Raw genomic sequence first — 26,490 nt, forward strand, 5'->3', positions numbered from 1 at the left:
CGTGCCCAGAGAAGCTGTGGCTGCCCCTGAATCCCTGGAAGTGTCCAAGGCCAGGTTGGATGGGCCTTGGGATAGTGGAAGGTGTCCCTACCCATGGCAGGGAGTGGAATAGGATGATCTTCAGTGTCCCTTCCAACCCAACCCATTCTTGGATTCCATGATCTGCAAGAAGAGTGGTGCAACCTACTCTGCGACGGTTTGTGAAGGCTGAATAAACACCCCAGAGTGAATTCCAGACATGCCTCCATCCCTGTTTCTTCCTGGTGACACCAATCATTTGAGCACCCTGATAAAAAGCCTTGACACGAGCCAGACGGATTTTATTTCCCCCATTAACAGCTGTGACTTCCTCTGTTCAATCCCTCCTAAAGAGCTGTTTGTTCTTCTGCACATTGCGTTTTAATGGAATTGCCTGTAGCCTTTGCTGTGCCAGGGATCTAGCAGGATAACAAACTCATCTTTTCCATTAAAATCACCTTTACAACAGGTCAGATGCCTGCTGAAAATGGATTTATGGATTCCAGAATTAATAAAGCAATACCCCAGAAATTCAGTCAATCCTCTAAACCCTCTTGTTTTTGTTTCAACTTCTGATACACCTTCACCCATCTTATTTTTCAAATCTAAGTGATTACAGTCCTTCCTGTTCTGGCAGTAATCCTCGAGCTTCCAGGGTCACGCTGGTACAATTTTATTTATTAAACTCAAGCAGACCTTGAATTCTTCCCTATTTGCTTCAACAATTGACAAGCCACCCTCAAACTCATGAAGAACAAAAGGAATTCTGTCCTTCAACAGGTTCTGTAGCACAGAAAGAAGAGAGATCAGGAAGAGTTCCTGAGAGGGAGGAAGGCGTGGATTTAGAGAAGAGGATGAGCTGAAGAACTGTGAATGCAGCAAAGCCTGACATTCAAAACTCACTAGAGGACACTACATCTTCTAATTATTGATGAGAGATTATTCCAGGCCAGGCTGGACAGGGCTTGGAGAAACCTGGGATAGTGGAAGGTGTTCCTGCCCATGGCAGGGGGTGGAACAAGCTGAGCTCTAAGGTCCCTTCCAAGCCAAACCATTCTGGGATATAACCAAGTGACTTCTCAGAGCTCTGAAATCCATCCGCATCTCTCAAACCAACATCCCTCAGCAAAGTTGAAGATCTGTGCTATCATAAATTCTTTCTGTAAATCAGAATGCCCCCACGGCTCCTTCAGTCATGACCTGCCCACGGCAAAAGGATCTGGGAATTCTGTACCACAAGCAACAGCCAAAACTACTTTTTTCCCGTTTATCTAAATCCCCTGTTTTTGCAACCCCTCTTAAATTGAATATTTATCTAAGCAGCCTGATTCATCAGCTCCAAATCAAAGATCTCCTCAGAAAGTGGAGGGAGTTGGTACTGCGGAAAAACAGGTTTTGATTTTTATGTGGCACTGCAATTCAAATCAGAACAGCACAACTGAATTTCGCAGCTTCACAAAGCCCAGCCTATCACACAAATGTGGATTTAAAGCACTTTTGATTAATATTAATTAAAAATCAACATACCGAATGTTATCAGACAGATTTGGGAAGAACACATTTCCCTGTGCCTGTTTCCAAAAGTATCTCCCCTGGCAAGCTGCCAGCACAGTCCCACTAAAATAGTTGCATTTATTCCACCACAGGTGTTTTGGAACAAGTATCAAAGCAACCAAGCTGCAGACAAATAAAAGCAGAGATGCCTGTCAGGGAAGGGATGTTTCTCTCATGATCTGCTCTGGAAATCCCCTTCTCTCTGGGAAAAGGAGGAAAAAAAGACGAGGCTTCTTGGCTGTGTCCTCAAAACTCATTTATAAAACACGCGTCCAAACAGCAACAACAACAGAAATCTGCACGGAAGAGATGATTTGGGATGTTTCATGTGTACAGGCCAGCTGAAGAAGATGGAAACACCGCAAAATTACATCTTTAGATCATCCAAAGCACCGTGGACATTTTTATAATTGCCCCACCAATGAAAAACAATCGTATCAATTATTTTTCTGCCTGTCACCAGAAAAGAAAAAAAACGCTTTTTAATTTTAAACTCTAAAGCAAGGAACTTTTTCCCTGTCAAGGTTTAGAACATCACACTCAACTCCACAGGACAAACCAGCCAAAATCTCTTGTTACCTGTGCAGTTCTTTATTCGTGCTTCTGATCTCTGCCAACAGAACCAGATCTGGGACACTTGTTAATTTGAGAAAAGGGCCAAATTCATCCCAATTCCCCCACAACATCCCTTGAAGTCCTTAATAAGCCTGCCTTTTTTTCCTCAACTGAGAATGATTATCTGATGCAAATCTGAATTTTCTGTGTGACCCAAGAGATCCCTCAGCCCCAAGTTCAACAAGTGCCCAAACTTCCCCTTCTCCCACAGAATACAGGCAATGAAACCAGTCACAAAAAACACGAAGGACTTTAATTTCTGTCATGGACACACAACAGGTCTTTTCAAGGCAGAATTACCAAACTGAAATTCAGCAGCAGAGAAACAGTGTGAGTCGATCTAAACGAGCTGTCACTATTTATTAGGGACATCCACACAACCACAGGTGATTATTTAAATAAAAGGAATCAAACCACGTACATAGAAAATACCAGAAAATTACATTGGCCATGGTTTATCACAGAATTCTCCTATTTCTGAAGACTCTCACACATGTAACATAAACCCGGTCAGTTCAACACAGGTGGACAGAACAAGGCATCCTGGTGTTCCACAATAAAAAAATAAAACAAAAGGAAAAGCAGATGAAATTCCCAAGTTAAGGTGCACCAACACCCTGTGGCGTCAGAGTACATCTGTGAAGGGGGATTAACTTTAAGGATGTTACACAAGAGGTAGAAGTAAGATTTTTGCAGCGTTCAAACATCCACAGTTGTTTTACAGAAACACTTAAATAAGCCTAAATTGATTAATGATTAAAATCTTGCATAATCAACAATTTACTTTTTTAAGCTAAGCTGTAATTTCACGTATTTCTGTTGGGCCCCAATCAAAACCTCCTTCAGCAATATTTCACTAGCAGTGTAAAATGGGATATTCTAAGGAAATGAGTTTGACCAAGACACACGTAAATGATGCACTTCAGACACCAAACAGGTATATTAAAATATAGACACTATTCATCTTTGTGTATCTGTCATAAAAAATAAAAGGAAACTTATTTTTCCCATCTATATACTGGAAACAGCCTAATTCTGTGAAAAAAACCTATGCTCATTAAGTTACTACTGTGCATAAACAAGTTGTGTTTTTATTCAGTAAAAAACATAAAGCAATCTTTGTCCGGCAATAAATTTTTCTCTGATTTATTCTTCCTCTAACCAGTGCATTTTTTTATACACTATATGCAAATATTTTCCTTTTTAAAGCTCATTTGGCAACAAGCAAAGAGGATTTAGCACTCCAGCTCCTCAATTTGTTTAAAAGTTGCTCCTAACCCAATATATATTTTCAACCTCTAACAGCACAGACATGTACATTAAGCACATTTATTTTGCACCTTTGATTACAGTATTGCTAATGAAGAAAAATAAGGACCTTCCATTCTATATCACCGATAAATCTGCTTGGCAAAGTTATTATTTTATTTTAGAAAATTACAAAGCAGTTCTCTACTAAAAATAATAGTAATTGATAAAAATCAGACATCTCAAGTGCTACACACACAAAAGAAAAAAAAAATTAAAAAAAGTGCTGGTGACTGCCATGGATAAACTGCACAGGGAATACATCAAGGTCTCAGCATGGTTAAGGCTCTATTTCCCTCGAAGCAGAACAGGAGAAAACAAGGTGCAAAAATTCCCAGAAACCCCCCGCCCAGTGCAGCCCCAGTTTCTGCAGCAGGCACATTCCTCAGCTTCAAGAGAAAGCAAAATTATCCCAGCTAATTCCAAGAATCCTTATAAAAGCGGCTGGGAACTCAGAGTTCCTTGATAAATGCTCAAGGTGAACTACTGAGCTTGTGGTGTTTAACGAGCACCTGAACTCAGGGTAAAGCAACAAAGCCAAACCAAGACAGAAATCTCTTAAAAGCTGTGGCTTCAATGGAAGCAGGACCACACTCAGCTCTTCAGCACCCCAATTATTCAAAAATAATAATTAAAATACATATTCCACACTCCACTGCCCTCGTATTGACTGATGTGAAGTGCTCCCTGCTCCTGTTCAATCTACAAACACCCAACCATCAATAACTCAAAGTTCTTCCACTTGAACGACTCCATTAGGAAAAATAAATAAATAAATCTGTAGCAGACTGTGGCCGTAATCACATACTCTGCCACAGAAATAAAGATATAAAGAACAAAAATCCCCAAACCCCACTGCTTTGGGCTGTGCCACCACACAGCACTTGTCAAAACTGCAGCTCTCAAACAAAGAATGGCCCCCCCAAAAAAACCCCAAAAATTCCAATACCCAGCTTCCAGAGCAGGTGAAAAATAGAATTAAGTAAAAATAATAAACATACAGGCTTAAGATCTGTTTGTTGCATCATTTTTAGAGTATTTCAACAAAATAAAATCTAACCTCCTGCAGAATCAGAGCTGTGACTTAATGGTGACTTAGTAAATTGTGTATGAATGTCCCACGGAGCCAAGCTGGACTCTGCCTCTGGAGAAGGAGCAGATATAAATCACCAACCAAACTCGTTTTGTTCTCAGTTCTCCTTGCTCTTTGCCATTTCCCGAGTCTAGAAAAGCTGATTTAAGATTTTTAAGATTTAAGCTGAGCTTAAATCCTGCCTCAGCCCCTTCTCTGCTGGCAGCCAGGAGAGGAGGTGATGCTGACCCCCGGGCTTGGGCCAGTTGTTCCCAAGCTGTCCCCAAGCCCTCTCCTGGTCTCTGCAGCTTGATGAAAACACACCTGGAAGGAAGACTGGGCACACCAGAGCAGGGCAGGAAGAATCCACCTCTGCCCAAAATCTCAGCAGCTGCACCCTGCCAGCATCCAGTGGGGAAAAGAATCTCGGTTCAAGGAAAGATTCCAGGTCCCCCAAGCCCTCCTGACCGTGGAAGCCAAAAGAAGAGAGATGCTCTCCACTGGAATTGGGGCTCCCTCCTTCCTAAAGCTCCCTTTTCCTCCTTTAAATCCCCACAAAAAAAGGGTTGCAGATCCAAGACAATCCCAGGGAGCTGTGCTCGTGGTCACCTCTGGAAAAGTGCCCAGGAAAGCCATGGAGCTTTCCACAAAAACCTGGGGTATCCCCACACTTCTCTGGGAACAGAAATATCTCAGCAAAACCTCTCACTCTCATAATCCCCACCTTAAACCATTCATTTCCTTCCAAGAGAAATAACCAGGAAAAACCGTAAGAAACTTATTGTGGACTGGAGCAGCAGTCCTGACTAAGGCAAATAAATTCCAAATTTCACACACCCAGCTACAGACAAAAAAATACTGGTAGTGGTGGTAAATCCCAGCAGCAAAGAAAAATATTCAGTTTGGAGAGGATAAAAATCCATGAGCAACAGTTTGGGAACTAAATGTCACCCACTCCTGGAAAGGCCACAGCAAGACAAGCACCATGAACTTAAATAACCTCCCTGCACGCTGCTCTAATGCAAATAACAAATTAATGCAAATTTCTTTTAGTTTTAGTTTATAAAAATAGCATCGGAGAAACTTAACTGCCAGGGGGACCCTGTGGATACAGAAAAAATAGAGATACAAAAAACTATAACCAGAAAAAAAAATTAATGAAGAGTTCTCCCCCTGCTGCTGGCCTCCCTTCTGGGAATTAATAAGCTTGAATCACCCAAAGCCTCCAGTTATTTACACAGAATACAGAAATAATTGTAATTCTTAAGTCTATGTTGTACTGGACTATCAGTTTGGGATTTTAAAACATTAAAGGTTCACTACCAACTATCAAAAAGCACCCTGATAATGATCCTGACTCAAAAAGGGACAACTGAATTTTCCATTTATTTAAAGTGCCATCAGGACTGGCCACAACTCTGCCACCTTCTTCATCTCACCCTCAAAATTTAAAGAAGTATAGATCAAAACAGAGAAAAAAACCCCAAACAATTAAATCTCAAGAAAGCTGAGTGGAGGGCTGGAAGTGGAAAAAAGGGGAACAAACTGAATTTTACCTGATTGTTTCCCAAAATGGGGAGGGAAAGGGGGATTTTTTTCTCTCTCTCTAAAAGCCAAACCGAACTCCAAACCAAAATCACCTCTTTGGCTTAAGCATGACCCAAAACTTCAATTCTGCTTTCCCTGAAGTCAGTAAAATGTGAATACAATTAGTCCCTAAAGCCACAAGCATTATACTGGTGCTTATTCACAGCAAAAATTCAGTGCAAGGCTTGCAGAATTTGTGTCTTGGTGCCAAATTAAACACCAGGCAGCAAAAAATATGTTCTGACTGACAGGGCTGCTCCAACTCCAGGCGTTATTTTACAAAACAAAGTGGGTTTTGTTGTTCTGTTGGGTTGTTTTTTTTTTTTCCCTTAAAACGCGAAAGGATTTGTAATAAAACAACAGAAGTGGAGCGTTCGGAAATTAAAAACTGAAGACAAAACTCATTCTGGGTCTGATGCTGTCCATAACCAGCTCACTTGAAGAAAGGGGCGCTAAGCAACAGTAAAAATTTTTGTTTGAAGACCTGGAGGTTTTGTGAAGAAAAGTGAGCGAGGCAAAGTGAAACACGAGCATTTGTAGGGCACGACAAGGAGCACCTGACCCGGGCTCATGATCCAGGGGGACATTCCAGAGCTCCTTAAAGGACCCGAACCTGGATGATCCTGTGTGTGCAATTAACATAATTAACAAGGTGTGTTGATTGCAGTCACATGCAGCCACGTGTAACCCTTTAAAATGCATTTTTGAACGGAAATTGGAGCCAGAAGCGAGCGCACAGCTTTTTAACGCTCCGGAAAGATGAGATTGTTAAAGGCACATTAACTATGAACTAATTAAGATCATTAATTAACACATGAGCAGTACAATAAGAACCAATTACGCCCTAAACATTCACCACTACAAAACAACCCTGGTTCTGTAAACAGAAAAAAAAATAAATAAATAAAAATCCAAAACAAAAACCAAAAAAACAAGATCCAGACTCTCAAATTCTGATTTCCTGTCAACACAGCAACGGTAAATTAATTTTAATTTGGGTCATTAAACCCCCAAATCACCCACGAACTGAAATACTGCAAACTCCACTTTTAAGCTGTGGAGCACAGTTTCACATATGCAGATCGAACCTTCCTGAATGAGTTTGTGCAAATAAATTGCAGGTGTACATGGAGAAAACACTCCCACTGAAATAACTCTGGTACCTGTTTTTTAGGCTAAGGCTGAAAATAATCTTTTAGGTGGAATTCATTTTCTTTAGGGGAAAAAAAAACCATAATTTTGCTACACTAAGAATCTGATTTCTATCTACTTTTGCTTTTTAAACTTTACTCAGTGGATTACAATAAGGCCTGGGTAAATTTTAGCTACAAATTTCCACGCCTCAATAGAGTTAAGGATGGCACTACCGAGACAAAATCTGCTCTAGAAACATCCAGAACTACACAACTGCATTTGGAACAGTTTTGCAAGTACAAATATATATGGGAACAGTTCTATAATTACCCACAAAGATGTCAAATTCGACACTGAACACAACGTGACATAAAAATCTGCATTTTTGTCCTTCAAATTTTGCTTATATCCCCAACTTAATTCACTTTAAACCCAAGAACTGCTCTCCAAAGCTGTTCATTAAATATCCTGATACTCAAGAACCATAATTATTAGTACGTTAGGAGATTGCGTAAGACAGTCGCTACAGCATTAAAATATTCCTAAATGCCCTAGGATCACACCTTGAATTTATTATTCTTTACTAATTTTCACCCTGAACAACCACACTCTGATTGTCTAAGCCACACAATGGAGACTAATTAACAGCAATTAAATATATTAAACCTTCCATACAAAAAAAAAACCAAAAACAAACAACAAAAAAAACACCAAAAAACCCCCAAAAACCCCCAAACAAACAGTGAAAGAGCTTTGGTAACCTAGTACTTAGTTAGGTTTGTGTAAATATTTTGCAAACATCCCTTTCCCAAAAAAATCCCTATATACCACATGTATATTTATATAATAATATACAGAGTTCCTGAGTAAATCATTAAATCTGATTATTCGGAAGATTTGGCAAAATATTTAACTTTGTATTACTAAAATAGATTTTTAAATAAACATTCAATGGAGACATTGAAATAAATATGGAATGTGTCTGAAAAATATTATAGTACCATGAACACATATTAATAACAAATAATAGCGGGGGTTTTTTTTCATTAAGTGCATACTATGTTATATTGTTACTGGTTTTAAACCCACTGAGGAATCAATAAATCTAATTTCTCATCCTGAGCGAGTTTTCTGTCACCTGCTAACGTGCACTTCCATGCAGTTCACACTGCAAAGCCACAAAATCCACTTTTTTTAAGTGGGAAAACCGAAGTGGACAATTGTATGGAAAAGCTCAGCTTACATCGGTTTTGCTGGAAACTGAACTGCTGAAGCCTCTCCCACAAGCAGCACCCAACACCCATTATTCCTGTCAAACTGAGAGAGAACCTGTCACAAAAAAAACCACCACCAACAGCAGCCCCTGACACAGCGATGGGGTGCAAACTGCTCAGTGATCGATTCGGCTCTGCAAAGAACTAGCCATGGCGCAAAAAAATTAAAATAAAACAAACCCTGAACGATTATTGAGTACCTTTAAATACGCTAAATTGTCTCATTAACCAAAAAGAAAAGGAGAATTAAGCTCTGCCACACTCTGGTTGTTCAGGTCCTGGCCTGACTCAGAGCTTTGGGTAAGCACAGGAGGAAACGCTCAGCTCTTGTTCAGCTCCTCCGAACATTGAAATTCTCAGCAGCATTCACACCAGCAATATTAAAACTGCATGACCACCACCAAAAGCTGTGTCTCTCCATACCAGAATCCCAGTACCACAACTGCAGCACTGACCAGGTTAATTAATTAGCACCTTAATTAACCCTTTTTGCTTCCTGGCATCCTATGAAAATCCACCTCTCACGGTGCTGGGCAGGACCTGAGCCCTTCCCTCCTCCTCCTCCATCCTCGGCTTTCCTTTTATTATCCGCAACTATTCCAAAACCTTCGTCGCTTCCTCAGCTTTTTCACTTCCTCTGCTTTCGTGCTCCACGCTGCTTTTTTCCTGGCTGCTTGTGCTTGAAGGACAAGGCTCTTGCAGTGCCCCTTGAAGGAGAAGTTGTTGATTTTCGGGTGCAGCAGGAGGGGATTTTGGCAGAGTCACCTGCAGCGCGCACCAGAGCGCGGTGCGAGCCCTGCGCGTGGCACCAGCCAGGGCTCGCAGGGCAGCTGCCAGGGCCAGCACATCTGCAACAGGAAAAACACATCACTGGACAAGCCTGAAAACTTTATTAAATTTTTTTTTTTAATTGCATGAATTTGTTTAACTCATGGCCTTGAGCAAACTGTGCTCAAGGAGCAGCTGAGCTGCACTGATAACGACAGCGACAACATGAATTTCACATGAATTGTCTGTGTAAAAAGGGTCCAAAATGCTGCAAAAAGCGTCCAAAGATGCTGGTGGGACGCTGAGCAAACTGGTCTGCTGAGGCTGCAGGCAGGTTTTTGATTTTGCAGGCAGAAGGGAACACTGATTTTTGGGTGGGTGAGTAAAAGCGTAAATATCTGGTCAAATACAGAGATGAAATCTTAAAGCAGCTCCATAGGGGATTTGTTTGCAGCTGTGAATCCTGCAAGGCCAGGGATTGCAAACCTGCACATTTCCAGCCAAAAGTGCAGATATTGCGACCTTTCAGACAGAGGTTGTTGATGAAATCTGGGACTAAGTGGATCAAGCTGCTCCTACTCTTCTCTGGGAATTCAGGAAGGGAGAGGGGGGTCTCACCAAAACCTGTGACTCAGCAGGAAGGACCATATGATGATACCATAACTCATTTTAACAGGTGATAGAGCTGTTATTTATAGTATTGGCAGGATTTAGATGCTGTATTGGCATTAAATCTAATCATAATCATCCATTTAACCACGGCGTCCTACTTCTCCTGCCTGGCCAAGAACCTTCCTTCTGCTACTGCTGACTCACACTTGGAGTTAAAAGTCACATGAAAGTTTTAGGAGTCATTTTGAAAGCCAATCTGCATATAGGACTATTGTTTCAATGGCATGACATTTTATATTTTAATTTTTGACACCTGAACTGCCAAAGCAAAACATTTTGATTCTCTTCCCAGCTTATCCTTCCCTCTCAAGAAGAGCAATTCCACAGCCAAACCTCACTGTCCACTTCAGCTGTAAGGAGTGAATTCCTCTTTTGTTCTGAGACACAGCTATTTTCTATAGAAAAATAATATGACCTTTTAACCTCAAACCATAAATTGCCACATTTACTGCTGCTCCAGGTTATTCTGGCTTTACTTCCAACAGCATTTGGGAAATGTGGAATGCCATTCCTGGTGGGTTTGCGACAGAAAATTGATCTGCACAGTGCTGGCAATTTTTTTATTATTTTATGAGCTAAAGAGAAAAAGTTCAGCCATACCAGGAAGTAATTCTACTTAAAAACAAGCACATTTTTGCTTTTAGGACAACCACTTATGGTTATATAATGTCACTGAGGAGTTTTTCCAGTTGTCTTCTAGTCAACAGGAAAAAAAAATTCACATTTTTTAAAACTAGTAACAGGAAAACAAAAAAAAACCCAACAGAACTCCAAGTAATTAAAAGTCTTAAAAAGTAACAAGAGCGTATTCACAAACTTTCTTTTGCTAGGGTGACAAGAATTGCTGGGCATTGCAAATTTACATTTTCAAGCGGAACATATTCACAATTAAATCCCTGAAAAAGCTCTGAGGGCTCCAGGAGTAGGCAGCATTACCTCTCTCGTTGTTATAGCGTGGCACCCCATGACCCTGGGGGCGTGCAGCATTCCCAATCTCATCCTTCCGACGTGCCTGGGTCACCTGAATGGCTTCCAGGTGGAGCTCCAAGGTCCTGGAGATGTTTCTGTGCACGGGAGCACCACAGAGCCTCTCCATCCTTCCTATCAGTGCCAGCACCTGGCAGAAAACACCAAAACCACTCATTAATTGTAGCAATGCTCTCCCCACAGTAGTAGGGGTTTCCATATTAGGAAAGGATTTGAGTTTCACCCTTTGTCTTATAAAGGCAAAGGAACCAGAAACTTTGATGCTCTTCTCACCATAATTGGTCTGGTTCGTATTTTGTCTTAAAAGGAAAAAAAATCAGAAACTTTGATGTTCTTCTCACCATAACTGGCCCAGTTCCAACACAAAGGTTGGATGGTTTGAGCTGTACCTCGAGACCTGTAGCTATTTCAATTGGGCAGCATGCCAAAAACCCCTCCTAGATCGTTACACACTTAAAGGAGAGCAGGAGATTTTTTTGGGGCATTTTCGGGGCGTTGTAGCAGGTGCAAGGATTCTCCTTGCACGGCTTATTTCTCTTTTGTTTTGTACAGCTTGTTCCTCTCATCTTTATTAAAACCTTTTGCTTTTCCCAACACCTCCCATCGCGCCGTCAGGCTCTTTTTTAAAAGCCATTTCTGAGGCTGTGGGCAGCCTTCTGAGGTGAGGTGACCCTCCCACCTCCCTGGAGTTAACAACATTCTGGCCCCACGCAGATTCCAACAATGAACAAACAAGCCAATCCCAAAAGATCTGGAGGGATGGCAGCTCCAGCAGGCCTACCCTGGCTCGCTCCCGGGCCTGGTCGACGATCAGGCGATCCACGCGGGATGGGTTGGCAGGGAGCCGGGACACGGGGCTGGAGCTGGAGATGTGCTGCTGCCCTGGGAAGCGTCTTGCAAGGTCAGCCTCGGTCTGGAAGGGAAATAATTTGTCAGTGTGGTGGCGTGTAATCAGTGCAGTGTCATCGATCCGTTTTTGGTGCTGGGTGGAATTTTCAGGTGGATCAGGAGTGAGCGCCCTATCAACTTCTGACCGCACTGACAGAAAAATGTTCCCAAATATCACAGAATCCCAGAATAGTTTGGGTTGGAAGGGACCTTAAAGCTTATTTTATTCCACCGTCTGCCATGGGCAGGGACGCCTTCCACCACCCCAGGTTGCTTCAAGCCCCGTCCAGCCTCGCCTTGGACACTTCCAGGGATCCAGGAGCAATCACAGCTTCCCTGGGCACCCTGTGCCAGAGCCTCACCACCCTCACAGCAAAAATTTCTTCCCAAATCTAATCTAACCCTGCCCTCTTTTGGTTCAAAGTCATTCCCCTTGACCTATCACTACATGGCCTTGCCAAAAGTCCCTCTCCACCTTCCTTGCAGAAATACTTCTCTAATTCAGCTCTCCCTCAGAGTTCAACACCTCTCACTGCTTCTCTCAAGTGTCACATATTATAATTATTAAAATACAGAACCAGGTGATAGCAGCAGCATAAATCACACCTCAAGTGCATCAGGATGAAACCACATTTAACATAAACTGATACCAGCTCTTTAACTGAGAAGATCTTTTTCTTTAAAAGAGAAAATCTTTTAACACAACAGCCAAACTTCCACTGAGAAAGAGTGGCTTAACCAGTGTCTAACACAGACAGCGACTAAACATCACCAAACCTATTTTTGGATAGGAAACTCTTACACCTGGAGTATAGAAGACACAGCTAGCAGTAGATTCCTGATCCCACTCCTTCTCCAGGGTACCATGGATGTAGGAGAGAGGGGTCAGGTGCTGCTCTGCAGTTCAAGGCAAGGCTCAGTCCACATTCACACTGTGCATTATTTGTACTGAAAGTATGGGATGAAGTCCTTCTCTTTCTGCTTTACTTCCACGTTATTCAGTCCCTGCCCTGGCCTAACATGGATTACAAGAGCTGACTGCACCTGTACTCATCATCTGAGGAGCCTGAAAGGCATCCAGAAAAAAAAAAAAAAAAAAAAGGATGGAGAAAGGGTCATGGATTCATTATACGACACCAAGTAACTAAGAATTACAGTTAATAAGCAATCAACTGAACTACAAGCACATTTAATGTTGCAGACAATTCCTAACTTGTGGAAATGCTTTAAATGTGAGATCCCTGGAAAAGTGGGGTTTATGAAAGGAGACAGGTGAGCTGTGACCCCAAAGTAGCTGCAGTGAACAGGTTTCAGAGAGCTGAAAGGGCTGAGTGATTAGACAAGGTAGAGAGAATGAAATCAAATCCCAGGGGGAGTTTCTCTCTCCTTGCAGTCATCCCCTCCTGAGGAATGTGGTTTGCCTGCAGGAATGGGAGCCAGGCTATGGCAGCTGGCTTTGAGGACTGAGAACCGTTTATATCCTGTAACCACAGAACACCCTGAGAAACCCAGAGCAGCTCACTGGGATAAAACTGGATCACTTGGAATGAACCTGATCAAGGGGTCAATTAAGCCCTTTAGATTAGTAAGCATGAGGAGGAACAACCGCCCTTTAATGATGAAATAAAAAAGCAGGAGACAAAAACTATGACTTGGTCTTTGCCAACGACTTAATTGTCCCAAGTCCTGCCTGAGAACAGGAAACAAACACAGGAGCAAGAATCATCCTTTTATCACTTCCAGAGAATTCCTGGAAGGCCAGACTGGCAGAGAGGAGTCCTGTTTAAAGGCATCCACGAGAGAACCACACAGGCACATCCATTTACAATTCTGAAAGTCCATTAGCCAGGCCCCAGAGCTGATGATGGAAAGAAAAAGGTGTTTTCCAGGTGTAGTTTGCTCAGACACCTTTATCCAAGGACCAGGAGGCTTCTCACACCACCCAGTATATAATGAGAACCAGGGATTGTGGACAATCTATTTTCTGAGTCCTGGCATGGAATTCAGGGATTTGACTCCTCTTGGGAAAGCTCCTCCTGCTCCTTCAGAGCACAGAGCTTTCATTGCCAAGTGCAATACCCTCATTATCAGTGCGCTCCTTCCCTGCCAACAGTTCTGGGAATGAGCCCGAGGCAGGAAAGTGACTGTAATGAGAAGAGCATAAACTGAAATTTCCTTTGGGAAGAAGAAAATTATTGTAAGTCTTCTCTACAGGCACAGAGGAATCCCTTTTTTTTTTACTAAAGCCAGAGATTTACTACAACAAGAAAAAAAAAAAAAAGAGGAAGCAGTATCACTGACAGTAAAAACCCAAAACAAATAAAAAACTCACCCCAAAACAACTAAAAAAACACCCAAAACCCAAAATAACCTCAACAAACCAAAGAAGAAACACCATAGAACTTTCTTTCTTAAAACCAGTCAATTCTTCATCAGGAACCATCACCAACTGTGTTTTACCTTCTTCCTCTCCTTCTCCAGAGCTCTCCACTGCTCGTAACACTCCTCCAGCCGGACGTGGAGCTCGTTAGCGGGGCCACTGCGGCCCCTGGGAGGTCTGCACTTGTTAAATGGGGTGGGAAAGGCAAAGCAGGGGGCAGGGATTTCCCCAGAGAAGAGATCACTGAGGAAGGGACTCAAGGGGTTAAAGTCGTCGCAGTGAAAAAGATCAACGAGGTCCGGGAACGGAAGCGGTGGCGGAGGGAAATTAAAATTGTTTGCTGATGAGAACGGTTGGTGATTAAATGGAGGGAAGCTGGGATTTTGCTTAAAATCATTCACAAACGGGAAAGAAGGGAGCAGAGAAGGATTGATGAAATCTGACAAGCTGCCACCGTTCTGCTCGTGCTTTTTGGGAAACGCGTTGAAGGGCCGGCGGTTCGGGGCCGTAGATCCCAAATGAGGGATCCAGTTCCTTCTACCTCTTCTGTCATCTTTATTGCCACTTTCCTGGCTCTGCCTTTTTGGGAACCTGTGGAATTTCTCAGCGGGGTCTTCCCCTGCAGCTTTCTGCTGCGCCAACCAGTCGGGTGAGAAACGAACGGGGAATTTGCAACGCCGCCCCTCCTTGTTCACCCCGGCGTCCTCCTGGGATCTTCCAACGGGTCTCACCTGCTTCTGGCTCTCTGAGAGGAAATGAGGAACCCCCAAACGTCTGGAAACTCCATTCGACGTTGGTAACCTCCCATCTTTCCTGGCAGGGAGGGCGGGAAGGAGCTGGGAGTAGTAGGAGGGCTGTGTGAAAGGCTGGTGGGTGGGAGAACCCCCAGACATGGTGGAAACCCCTGAAGATGACTGGGGGCTTGTTGCCATTTGTTTTCCAGATGGGATTTCAGATGCAGCTGCCAGGCTTTTCCCATCCAGCCAGGCACACCCCTGGTATGAGGAGTAATTCCCATTTTGCACAGCATTTTTCACAGATAAATCATATTCAGCGGCTTGAGGAGAGCTTTCCTTAGGGCCCATATTCACCTTACACTCATTATTATTATTATTATTATTAAGAGCATCCCCCGAAGTAAAGCCACAATGGCCATTCTGCACACGGCTTTCCGGGGGTTTCCCGCCTGTTTCTCTAGAGAAATTCTTGTCCTTAGGGGGCTGATTGAAAAAATGAAGTGTTGGATGGACAGTTGACTGCAGTTTGTGAGCAGCTGTGAAGTTTTCACATCTTTTAGGGAACAGCAGGCTGTCCTGGGGTACTTTACCCCAAGAGTTATCACCAGGCTGATTGGAAAGATCAGGGGAATACTTAGTTTGTCCTTGAGCATAATTTTTCAGAGCTTTTCCTCTTGCTCTTTCGCTTTTCCAGAACTCCTTCTGGACGCTGGGGCTTTCTTTCATCCCGTTCTGAGGTGAAAAAGGACTAAAACTGGACGCACATTTTTCGTAGCCTCCATTTAACCTCCCGTGGTCGTAAGTGTACAAATGCTGGTTCCAGCTCCCATTTGGGAGGGGAAACCCTTGCTGGGTTGCTGTGGTGCTGTTTTGCAAAGAGGAATTCTCAGGGTAGGCGTTCCTCGGGGCATTGGCAGGGTGAGCACGGGGAGAGAGCCAAGACTCGAGGAGCTGAAGGTCTCCCAAGCCTCTGTGCAGCATCTCCACATCAGGAGGCTCCTGCAGGGGTTCCTGATGGCAGCTGGTGCCCAGCAAGTTGGGAAAATCCTTATTTTGGACACAGTGCTGAGCCGGGAGCCCTGGGAACTCCCCGTTGCTGCCCAGGTCAGGCGCCCACACAGGGGGAAACAATCTGGATAGAGAATTCCTGCAACGGAGTTGAACAAACCTCCGGTCAGGATCTCAAACGTTTCTTACTTTTAAAATAATTCACACATGATGGCTATTCCCCCAGCGTTACATTATTGGCCAACCACGCACAGCTCTCCTCAAAAGGAGGAGGAATATTCCCACTGCAGCTGAGCAAATGCTCTGCGAAATCTCATCGCCCACACTGTTTATTCCTGCACGTTCAGAAACGCAGGGTTTATTTGGCTTTATTAAATATCTCAGATTCCACTGTACTCAGTCAACTCCCTACTGGTTAAAATTAATTATCAACTTTTTTTTTTTTCCCTCCTCAAATGCTGTAAAGCTGATGAAAAACTCTTTATAAATTTGCATTTTTCAACAGTTCAGTTTTGTTGGGTTTTTTTTACTGGCAAATGAAGTAAAGACACTTCCACATTTTAATGGGATTTAAAAGGCTCATTACTCTGCTCTGAAATAATTAAAAATGTGTATCATGTCTGTGAGACAATGGGCATGAACACCAGCACACAAATGAGAAGAACTCTCAGAACAAACTTACCAATCTGTAGCTGGCTCTGGCTTGTTTGGCTCCTCCAAAATGCTCGACACCAACCCAAACATATCAGGGCCATTGCCAGAGTAAGAAAGATTTATTGATGCCCTGAAAAAAAAAAAAAAACAAAACAAAACCAAGGTAAAACTTTCAAATAAGTATTTTTCTCCTAAACGAAACAGGCAAAAAGAAGAGGATCAAACCTTTATTTTAGCAGCATTTTCTAGTCGTTCTGAATTTAATGTATCCTCAGCAATCTCTTTACAGAAGTCTCTTCCTGCATCTGTGAATTCCATACCCCAAGTGAAGTAGAATTATTTTCCTTTTTGTTTCACCAGAGACTTTCCAAGCAGCAAAAATTTTCCTCTCTTTCCAAGAAACAAAACTGTCTCATGGACATTCCTTCAAACCTTGAATGTCTTGTTTGGAACACAAATAGGATCAATATTTTCTCAAAGTCTGGAGCATTCTAATTTATTTACTGCCAAATAATTCAAAACCTATCACGTTAATCTCAAAAAATAATTTATATGTAAGTTTTAAATACTTAAGTTGAACCACTTTTTAATCCCCTTTTGGACAGGTCAAAATTTTAGTAAGTATTTCTGGTAAACACCCAAGGTTATCAACAATTTTTAAACAAATCCAACTTTTACTTCAGGTGCAAGACTCGATTTTCATAGAGTTGTTTGTAGTGACTCCTGACTCTTCCTCACAAGTTAATTAACACAGTGCTATTAAAGATCTCCTTCCCTCTATCCTCATTGTTTTGCTCCAATAAACTTCCCTCCCCACCTTGTTCTGATTCCTTTCAGTGTCCCTGAAGGTCTCTGAGTTTTCCCTGGTGGTCTGGGTAAGGTTTACCTTACCCAAACCACCTCAGCCACCACATAATTTCTCACTGACTTTGCTGATGAACAGAGACCATAAAATGTGGGACAAACTCTCATAAAAATCACCTTTTTAATCTCTTGTCACTATGAAAATTACACCCTGCTGGCTTTTAAGACCTCACCACAGTTTCACTTCTAACTCAGCCCCTGATTTACTCCACGACTGCTCAGTTTCCTCTCTGAGGGATCTGGATTTAATTTAGGATGCACAGAAATGCAAAGACTCTGGAAAATGTTTAGTGAATGCAGAACTGATATTTGATAACCGGATCTTTCCTGTGTCTTGGTCACAGAGCAAAGTTTTTTGCTTTTCCTATTTTTTTTTAAGGAGACCTCAAGGAATTCTGAGTATCTGCAGGCTCAGAATGGGTGCAGACATGGATTAATTCTAATTCCATAACTTTTTAAAGCTACCTTGCAATAATCTAAAGGCTGCTTTAAGAAAACACTGTATATTTTAATTAGCAAATTGCCACTCCATGCTTAAATTTAACTCTTACAGCCGACACCAAAGCTGGGTGATCTTTTATTCAAAAATAAACATCACTCTGACCCTTCCCACTGAAAACCAGCAAAAAAAAATTCAGGTTTACTGCAATCCATGTCTCTTCCTTAACCGTTACCTTTCAGCACTTTGTGAGCTAGTGGACTCCATTTTCTCCCTACCTCAGATTTTGTCTTTTTTATTAAGCAAATGATAAAAAAATGCAGTGAGGTACTAGAAATGCTCATTAAAAGAGCCTTTTCTCCTCAAAAGCTGTCATGTCAGTCTCTATCACCCATTTCCCTCCAAAAAAAGCAATATTCTGTCACCATCACTTGGTCTTAAGATGGAAAAAAGAAAACCCCCCCACACCTTTTTGTTTTCACCACCTCAGAAATAACCATTACAGAGCAAAGAACATCCACCGAGTTCCCAGAGACGCCAGAAACTCTCCCCGAAAAACATCCAGAATTCCCATTTGTTCTTCAACGTGAGAATTCCAGTGATGCAGAAGCCCTAAGGCCACAGCAGGAACGCTGATACCTTTTCTTTGGGCACTCCTGGAAGGCATTTTGGGATCCAAAGTCCTCGGCACATCCCAGCCAGTCGCGCTCCGGAGGCGTGGGGGGACTGGGGACTGCTCCCAGTAATGGGGAGAAAAACTGAGTGTCCATGGTTTGCTTCCTGCTATTTACCTGCATTGAACAGAGAAAGAAATGGGGGTTTTTTTTAATATTAGTTGTTCATCAGGTGGGCAGTGAAGGCAGCAAAGCAAAGCTTTGCTTTTATTTCCTGAACTAAATGAATTTTTCAGGGATGCGTAACGCAGCCACGACGAAAGGATAAAGTTTAAATCATGTTCCCTCCCTTGCCTTAAATTAACCCAAATCTGTCTTCTAAAAATAAATATGCAAATAACAGAGTTGACTTACTGCACAGTAATAGGAATTCTCCCCAGGTTTCACATTTTAGGTGCTGGCGTGGCACGTTCACAGCTCAGAACCTCCTGCTCTGTGAGACTGGGAATGCACCTGTCCCAGGCAAGCACATCCCCTCTGGAAAACAAGAATCATCATCCCCGTTACAACCCCCCAAAACCACAAAACATTCCAGTGAAGAGCCCGTGGGGAGAAGGGAGGAGCATCCGGAAACTCCAAAAAGCAAAATGTAGCTAAGAAAAGTAACCCAACTGCTGCAGAAAGGAATATTACAAATAAATTATTTAATCAGAGGTTGTTTATGCCAAGAAAGACTGGAGCAGACAATATTCGAAGCCTCTTCCAACCTGGAATTCTCTGAATTTAATTATCTTCCTTACTATTAATCCTTGGCCTAGTGAAAGTTGTCAAAGACTCAGATCTCCCTTCCTGGGTATTTTCTGAAAAGGTGGGACAGAAATATTCTCTGGTCAGGTGCGTTCCTATCAAAGAGCAGAACAGAACAACCCTGCAGTGAATGTTTTTAAATTAAACAAAAAAGAAAAAGGTTACACTCAGTTTATCACTTGCTATAAACCGATTTTGTTCATCCAAACCAATCCCTGTTAAATAACAGAATTTAGAGGTACTAGGACCCTGTGGAGGCCACACAAATATCCTGTAAAATTCCATGTCAAGACTCTGTCAGTATTTCTGTCATCAGATCAGGCACAAGAGCAGCTCACACAGGTCCACCCTGACCCTGCAGGGGAGCACAGGAGGGTGTGACCCACACTCTGTGCTCCAAATGACTCCCGAGGAAACACAGGCATCCCTTAGGATCCAGCAAGGCCAGAATTCCACAAGAATTCAGCAGCAAACCCACGGCAGTGCCCAGCCCCTGCTCCTGTTTGGGCTACCAGGAAGCAGCAGAGAGAGAGAAATTCCTGCTCCTAGGCCAGAGTATAAAATACTTGAGCACAGATTAAAAATAGGATCCGTAACAAATGGATTTACGTTTTATTTTCAGAGCCATTAATCACTGCTGATGGGAGCAGTGCAGGACAATGTGTCTAAAGCCCAGGAGGAGAGGGACTTCATGTACCCTAGATAAGGCTCAGTGCTTCCAAAACACTGGAGCCTGTCCTTCCACCCAGTCGAACACAAATTCTCCTCTGGGGTTTACATAGGAACCACTACCAAGCTGCAGGAAAGAAAAAAAAAAAGATGGAATCACTCAATCTCAAAGTTAAAAGTCAATAAATTAAATGCTGCCTTTAAAAAAAAAAATCAAATTTTAACTCCTACACTCCTCAGTAGGGCTTTTACTTTAGTCCCCTGCAAATCCTGGGAAAGCCACTTACTAAATTACCTTCAAATACAACAATAAAAAACTACATCTAAAGCCCAGACAGGTCATTTGGACTAATTTTTTTTCATTCAAAAAGTGAAGGAGCCAGGGGAAAAAAAAAAAAAAAAAAAAAAAGGATTTACCAAAACCATTCACTATTTCCAAAAGCCTAAAGCAGTTCTTTGTACTTTGATTCTCTTCCAAAGTTTCTTTTGAGGAAAAATATATCAGCACCACTTCATCAGTAAAATGTTAATATTTCATGCATAAATATATACAGATTAAATAGTATCAAAGCTATTAGACGTTGATATTGTTGTGGTATCTGTGACATGAAAGGAGGAGAGGTTTAGATCAGAAATTAAGAGAAAGTTGTTCTCTGTGAGGGTGGTGAGGCCCTGGCAGAGATTGCAATAGAAGCCGTCGCTGCCACATCCCTGGAAGTGTCCAAGGCCAGGCTGGAGCAACCTGAGATAGTAGAAATTGTCCCTGCCCATGGCAGGAGGTGGAATTAGGTGATTTTTAAGGTCCTTTTCACACCAAACCACTCTGGGATTCTGTGATCTGCAAGATCAGTGAAAGAGGAATTTTCCACACAGAGGCTTCTGCCTCCCCAGCACTGCCCAAGATGGGAACAGAGAGCTGCATCTTGTGAAAATCCCCTCTCTGCCAGGATTCCACAGCACTGGGAACACACCAGGACACTCCCACGTTATTCCTCTTTACTGGAAGGGTTTTGTTCCCAGTGTTGTCCAGCAAAGCACTGGAAGCAGTTCAAGACTTGTGGCTGTGACTCCCAGGAGCTGCTGGCAGAGCACCAGAGGCCCCGGGGGCAGCCTGGAAAGAGATTTAGGAATTTCAATGGAGAATCCTAAATTTTGCCGGGGTTATGAACATCTGGGGGACTGAAACCGAATGATTTGGGGTGGGAAAGGACCTGCAACTTCCACCAGGACCAGGTTGCTCCAAGCGCCATCCAGCCTGGCCTCGGACACTTCCAGGGATGGAGCAGCCACAGCTTCTCCGCGAATCTGTGCCAGGTTCTCATCACCCTTTAAAAAAGATTTCTTCCTCTTCAGAGGTGAGAACAGCTTCTGGCTCACATCAGATTAAGAGCTCTCTGAAAAGATATTTTATAAGCTGAAAAATAACATAATCACAGCTAATTATTTCTTCACTGTACCATCAGAAGGAACTGCTTCCACTGACAAAGTCCCGCCTCACGGAGTTCTTGATTTTCCAAAAAAAGTATTAAAATCAGCCAAAAGGCTTTTTTTTTTTTACAGCCAGTTATCCTAAAGCTGCAGGATCTCCCTTCTCCAGAGCACTGCAAGAACTTCCCTGATAACAACAGTAAACAGCAGCACTGCAGCGTTATCACATCCACACTGAGGGGATTCTGCTCTGATTTCCTGGCAGGATAAGTATTTCCTGTTTATTCCTTGGGTTTTGTTTCTTGGCAGGATAAAACAAACACAAAAAAAAAAAAAAAAAAAAGAACAGTTTTGGGGCTTTTTTAAGACTTTTAATAACTCCCACCTATGGATGTGTTAATCTGGGACCGCCTGACTCATCCAGGGTGCACTGCCAGGGATTCTCTGAAAACACCGGTTAAAAAAACCAAAGCTAAAAACAAACAAACAAAAATATCTAAATTGCTTTTTTGGGTTTCCCAGGAAATGAAGCAGCAGAAGTAAACAGGCAACAAGAATACGTAGAACCCCAAATTTAGGGGAGAAAATAAGTCAGTTATTCAGACCGCAGGGATAAAACCATAAAAATGGCAGATTACTGGAGACTCCCCTCTAAAACCTGAACTCACATCATGAAAAAGATTTGTCACAGCAGCAAAAGTTCCTTTTCAGCAGCCTAAGAACCAGGAAACTTATTTTTTTTCCTGAGAAGGACCCAAGTCTACCAGACCCCTCTCTACCTGGGTCTAAAGCACTTTTAAAAGAGCACCTTTTAAGGAGGGCTGTGTGTGTGAATAAATAAAAGAATAAAAATAAATAATAATAACATTGAAAATAATAACAACAATAAAAATAAAGAAAAATTTTAAAAGATAATTAAAATTAATTTAAAAATTAAAAATAAAAAATAACTAAAAAAGATTAAATAAAACTCCAAAATATTAAATAATAAAAATTCAAATAATCGATAATAAAGGTAATACAAAAATAAGAGGAAGTAAAATTAAGAGGAAGTAAAAATAAGAGGAGGTAAAATTAAAAGGAAGTAAAATTAAGAGGAAGTAAAATTAAGAGGAAATAAAAATAAGAGGAAATAAAAATAAGAGGACATAAAAATAACAATTTTATGAGGTGCTTGTTCAATATATGAGTTCTGTCCCCCAATTACAATGAAGATTATTCACAGGCCATTTGTTTATTTTGTTTTAACACAAGCATCTAAATACTCATTTCATACTAACAAAGATTTTTGGGGTTTGGTTTTTTTTTTTTTGTGGATCCATGTTAACTTCCAGCAGTTTTTCTTCAGGACTTTGTGGTGAGTCTCACAAAGACAAGAAGGGATTGGGATTCCCATGACCAGAGGATCCCTCTCCTGCCCTGACACAAACAGGGAAAGCTGCCCCATCTGGGATGCAACATTCCCTCCAGGTGCTGAGGGTTTTGTGTAACGTGGTTATTCACTATAAATAAAACACCTCACACAAGTTTTTATTTCTGCCTCCCCGCAAAAATTCAGTTTTGGACTCACCTGTGGCTGGCAGTGCCCAGGGGTGGCACTGGGACCACGTCCTTGTTGCCGGCACCCAGGTTCTGTCCTCTGGAGCGTGCAGCATCGCGTGCAGGCAGCAATCAGACTCCTAAAGACCAACTTCTCCTGTTTAAAGGCAATTAAAAAAACACCAAAAAAAACCACCAATTAGCAGGTCTGTCAAAGTTGTATTTATACATAAGATTGATTTCTAGCTCGTCCTCATTGCTGTCCCCACTCACAGCCCCAGGGCTCCTCCAGTGCAGCCATTCCTATCCCAAGGCAAGATGGGGAAGTCCATCCTGCCAGGGAAGGGAGCAGAGCTGGGAAGGGGCTGGAGAATTCCTGAGGGAGCTGGGAAAGGGGCTCAGCCTGGAGAAAAGGAGGCTCAGGGGGGACCTTGTGGCTCTGCACAACTCCCTGACAGGAGAGGACAGCTGGGGGGGTCGGGCTCTGCTCCCAGGGAACAGGGACAGGAGGAGAGGGAACAGCCTCAAGTTGTGCCAGGAGAAGTTTAGGTCAGGTATTATGGAAAATTTCTCCCCTGAAAGCGTGGTCAGGCATTGGAACAGGCCCAGGACAGTGGTGGAAGCCACCACCACCACCATCACTGGTGGAATCACCAGTGCTCAAAAGGCACCTGAAGGTGACACTTGGGGACATGGGTGGACTTGACCACCTGAGAGGTCTTGTCCAACCTGAGCAATTCCACGTGCCCAAGAGCATTCCAGGTGGGATGTTCTGATTCCAAAATCCTTCCCTGCGCTCTCTGCACACCCACACTGACCCGTTACAGCACAACCTCCCTGGTACAAGAGAGTGTCCAGCTGTCCCCTGCCACGCTGTGACACTTCTCAGGACACAGCCAAACAATGTCCCAGGTGAGCAAGTCAATGCCCTGCACACACCTAAGGCTTCATCATCACTGCCACAAAGCTTTGACTGAGTGAAATTCAGTGCAGCTTTTAGGATTAACATAAATGAAGATAAATTTTGCAGCAGTCACGTTATAATAAATTCTCAAAACCTGACAAAGCAGCTGCTCCTGTCCTAAAGGAAGGAGATGATGTCAGGCCGTACCCACATCCCACTGTGGCTGATCTCCCCCAACCTGCAGCACTCAGGATTTGGCTGATCTGATGTCCAAGCTGGGTTTTGCTCCCACAAACGGGATCCTACCACACCAACCTTTTATCAGCAGTTTTTCTGTCAAGGCACCCCTCACCATACACATTATTGATCTGGTTAATCATTACCTCTGTGCCACAGCCCATCTATTTCCAGCTTTAGGAGTGGATTTCAGCAGGCACTCATGGATATCCTGAAGCCCAAGCAACAATCCCTCGGTCTCTCTAAACAGGAACTGCCTGAAATCATGGGAAACCCCCAAACCCTTGCAGCTGCTGTGTTTGGGCTTCACAACACAAGCAGGAGTCCAAGTGAAGCTTAACATTTATACACAGGTGCTCCAAACAGGTCTGAGTGCTGCCCCTGTGCTCCAGCCCCCTTCAGAAAAGTGGATTTTCTGTGCTCACTGTCTGTGGCTGCCTTTAAGGGTCGCTACAAACAGATGCTCCTCGCACTACTGGTAAATAAAAAGGGGATTTCAAACATTACCTCAGTGTTTCAGGGAGATAAAGGGGAAGGCCTGAAAACTTCCTCCTACCTTACAAGTTCTACATTCAGGTGTCAAGTTTGAAGATCCACATTTCTCTCTAAGACATCTTCTGGTTTTGGATTTATTTTATATTTAGGCCTATCCGCTTTACAAAGCTACGTGGCAGAAAGTTTTTGGGGATAAGAGATTCCAACCCACTCCTCAATTCCACCCTTGACACAAGGTAGCATTACCTTTGCCAGGTACCTCTTCCTGATCCAAAAAACCCCACCCAAACACACAGAACATTTCTGCAGCATTTTTATTAAAGCTTCTAATTCATAACCTCTCTACTGACTGAAATTCTCGCTTTCTTAAAAAAAAAAAAAAAAGAATAATTTGCCAGCAGATAGTTTAGAAGCAAAGCCCTGCTCTGACATTCATTTAAATTATTTCGGTAAACTACTAATACTGTTTTTAATGGTAGATTTTATAGCTCTGCACACTCCTCATTGTTGTCCAAAGCCACAAGTACTCTGAACACTCCAGTCCCACTATTGCTATATCCACAAATTAAGTATTTTGTGTGCAAAAATGACTGAAACCCTTACTCTGAAGTTTCAGGTTTTATTTTTTTTTTTCCCACAGGCTCCATGAAAATCTAAGGGAACGTAATTCACCTTCATGTACAATTCCTATCACGTGTCTCACTCCATTATCTGCTGGTAGTCCCGGGAAACACAAGGGAATATTAAACAAACAGGTAACGAGTTTTTACTGGATTTCCACTCACTTTAAAGTCAAATAATCCAAAGGCACTTCAAGTTCCTGATTTGTAGATAATGCCCTGTGCTGGAAAACGGGATTACTGGTACGAATATAAACCTTTTTGTTCAGGAATATAAACCTACAGCTGGAGTTACAAAATATTTCTCCCAATTCATTCTGACCTATCCAGTACAGTTTAAATTCCACTAAATCAAACTCTTTCCAAAATGATATACTTTATATATATACTCTTCCCAAATACATCCCAAATATCAAACTACACAAAACTGCTGAAATTATCCACTGCTGAATGGGGAAAACCCACACTTTTTGAAGTTACAAAGTGGTGTAACGTATGTAGAAATAAATAGAACTTTTTAAATCAGCTGCACAAGGATCAGGACCCACTAAATATTATATAAATGTCTATGTCTTAATTTCATTAGACTACTCAAATTAGATATAAAGCCACTTTTCACACTTGACTCCCTCCTCACTCTGTGAAATCAAAGTGCTAATTAGGTGTCCTCAGGATTACAGATTCGAACAGAGCACTGACACAAAGTCCCTTCAAACACCTAAACTGTTTCTAAAGAGAAACAGATTAGTCTTAATGTTTTAATTACCTGGTTGTGAAGTTACTACACTTCTCAGGGGAGAGATGACAGCAAGCATTCCCGAATTTCCTATTCACTGTTTAAAGCCTCCTGCTTGGAGACTCTGGTGCTCAGCACCACGAGATATCCGATTGGAGAAATACGGAAATTTTGTCAGGCATTCACATCAAAGAATCACTTGAAAGCACCGAGAAACCTCCAGGGAAGTAACTCAGCACACTTTGCTTTGAACTACAACAACCTCAGCAAACATTACAGAGCAGAAATCACTGTCCTAGGTGGTTTTCCAGCTGTTCAAACCATCAGCATCCCTCCGGACAGCATCCAGAGTTATCCTTCGGGTATCCCGAGTTATCCCTCCGGGCATCCCGAGCATCCCTCCCGGAGGCGCAGAAACCTCATCCCGCAGCCAGAGCCGACTTCCACCGAGACCAACCTCCGCAGTTATCGCTTCCCCACCA

At 42.5% G+C, this 26,490-nt stretch overlaps 1 protein-coding gene across 1 annotated transcript; it reads right to left on the reverse strand.

Annotated features, from left to right (window-relative positions):
* Positions 1-3,594: 3,594 nt before the first annotated feature.
* On the reverse strand, positions 3,595-23,107 carry LOC136299914 (meiosis-specific coiled-coil domain-containing protein MEIOC-like). Its single transcript, XM_066201939.1, has 8 exons — positions 23,048-23,107; positions 18,988-19,110; positions 18,599-18,750; positions 16,685-16,786; positions 14,338-16,141; positions 11,771-11,902; positions 10,939-11,119; positions 3,595-9,410 (listed from the first exon to the last, which is right to left on the reverse strand). The coding sequence occupies exons 3-8, from the start codon at positions 18,727-18,729 to the stop codon at positions 9,157-9,159; spliced, it is 2,604 nt and encodes an 867-aa protein (XP_066058036.1). The 5' UTR covers positions 18,730-18,750; positions 18,988-19,110; positions 23,048-23,107; the 3' UTR covers positions 3,595-9,156.
* Between the last annotated feature and the right edge of the window lie 3,383 nt (positions 23,108-26,490).

This window comes from Chamaea fasciata, unplaced genomic scaffold (assembly GCF_029207755.1).
Source record: "Chamaea fasciata isolate MVZ Bird 193981 ecotype frontalis unplaced genomic scaffold, bChaFas1.0.hap1 SCAF_1, whole genome shotgun sequence".
Taxonomy (NCBI): domain Eukaryota; kingdom Metazoa; phylum Chordata; class Aves; order Passeriformes; family Sylviidae; genus Chamaea; species Chamaea fasciata.

Coding starts and splice junctions, on each gene's coding strand:
- LOC136299914 (XM_066201939.1), bottom strand. CDS start 18,729: ATGGACACTCAGTTTTTCTCCCCATTACTGGGAGCAGTCCCCAGTCCC. Junction 16,142..16,684: donor CCAGAGCCAGCTACAGATTG/GTAAGTTTGTTC, acceptor ACTCCGTTGCAG/GAATTCTCTATCCAGATTGT. Junction 11,903..14,337: donor TGGAGAAGGAGAGGAAGAAG/GTAAAACACAGT, acceptor TTTCCCTTCCAG/ACCGAGGCTGACCTTGCAAG.